Source organism: Solanum lycopersicum, chromosome 11 (assembly GCF_036512215.1).
Source record: "Solanum lycopersicum chromosome 11, SLM_r2.1".
NCBI classification, from domain to species: Eukaryota; Viridiplantae; Streptophyta; class Magnoliopsida; order Solanales; family Solanaceae; genus Solanum; species Solanum lycopersicum.
Window position 1 is genome coordinate 35,196,931 of NC_090810.1, and position 1,597 is coordinate 35,198,527.

Consider the following 1,597-nt stretch of genomic DNA (forward strand, 5'->3'; position numbering starts at 1 on the left):
CAGGGGGTGAAGAAAGGATAAATGTAGTCAACTACTTTGCTAAACCACCATCTCCTAATGATGAGTGCTACTATGCGGAGGACACTTATGCAGTAAATGAGCAGACGGGGGGTTTCCGACAGAGCGCCCAAGTCTCAAATGAGGATAATTTGCGCTAAGGTCAAGGGAACCATGGTCGGAACTATGGAAACTACAACCGTGAGGGTCATTATGTCCGAGATGGAAACTACAACCGCGACAACAAGTTTAACAAGGGTAACTATTCTAATAGAAATGACAGGAATGGGACCTATGTCCCTCCTCTAAATCTTGAAGTTACTCCTAGGGATGGTAGAGATAGTATGGCGCAAGTTGAGGATATGTTGCACAAAATGATCAGGAGGTTAGATGCTAGTGATGAGCACATTTAAGAGTTGAGGTGTGATTTAGCTAGTATCGGGCAAAAAGTTGATACACATGCAATTTCGATTAAACAGATCAAATTGCAAGTGGCCCAATTTTCTGCGACAGTGAACACACGACAACCGGGCACTCTTCTAGCAACACTGTCCTAAATGCCAAGAATGATGCGCATTGTATTGCAATCACATTCGGGGTGGTAAGCAAGCCATTGACCCACCTATGCCATCTACTGAGGAAAATGTGAAAAAGGATAATGATAATGTGGTAAAGGGTAGTGGTGAAGCAGAAGAAAGTAATGGAAAAGATGCAGAAGTACCTATCAAGGTAATTCCCATGCCTAGTCCACCACCACCCTTCCCTCAGAGATTAGTGAAAAAGACCGAGTATGGTAAATACCGGCGATTCATAACAATGTTGAAGGAGCTTTCTATCAATGTCCCTTTGGTAGAAGCTCTAGAACAAATGCCCGATTATTCAAAATTTATGAACGATCTGGTCACCAAGAAAAGATGGGTCACATTCGAGGATGATAATAGACTGCAGCATTGTACTGCTATTGATACAAAATCCCTCGTACAAAAGAAAGAAGATCCTAGTGCATTCACTATTCCGTGTATAGTTGGGTCATTACATTTTGTGAAAGTATTATGTGATCTATGGGCAAGAATAAATCTCATGCCCCTCTCGATTTGCAAGAAATTGTGTTTGGAGGATCCAAAACCCACTGTGATGCGGTTTCTGATGGCTGATAAGACAGTGAAACGGCCTATAGGGATACACCATGATGTGCTAGTAAAAGTGGAGTCATTTATCTTTCTGGCTGATTTTGTTATTCTTGATTGTGAGGTCGATTTTGAAGTGCCTATTATTCTTGGGAAGCCATTTCTTGCTAAAAGTAGAGCATTAGTTGATATGAAGAAGGGACACACGACATTAATGTTGAATAATGAATAAGCGACCGTCAACATTTGTAGGACCATGAGGCAGAGTGGTGAGCTCCAATCGGTATCTTCCATATCCCACGAAGAAAAGATGAAGAAGGAGACTGAACAGAAAAATGCAAAACAAGAGTTTATGGTTGGGGATTTGGTGCTTGTAGGCAGTTCTGGGGTGCCTTGTCTTCCGAGCAAGCTCAAGTCCAAATGCACTGGCCCTTACATGATTACCCAAGTATTCCCTCATGGAACAGTTGAGT

At 42.2% G+C, this 1,597-nt stretch overlaps 1 protein-coding gene across 1 annotated transcript; it reads left to right on the plus strand.

Moving 5' to 3' along the window:
* The first annotated feature begins 864 nt into the window (after positions 1-864).
* LOC138339376 (uncharacterized) lies at positions 865-1,356 on the plus strand. The gene has a single exon (XM_069290970.1). The coding sequence runs from the start codon at positions 865-867 to the stop codon at positions 1,354-1,356; it is 492 nt and encodes a 163-aa protein (XP_069147071.1).
* Positions 1,357-1,597: the final 241 nt, after the last annotated feature.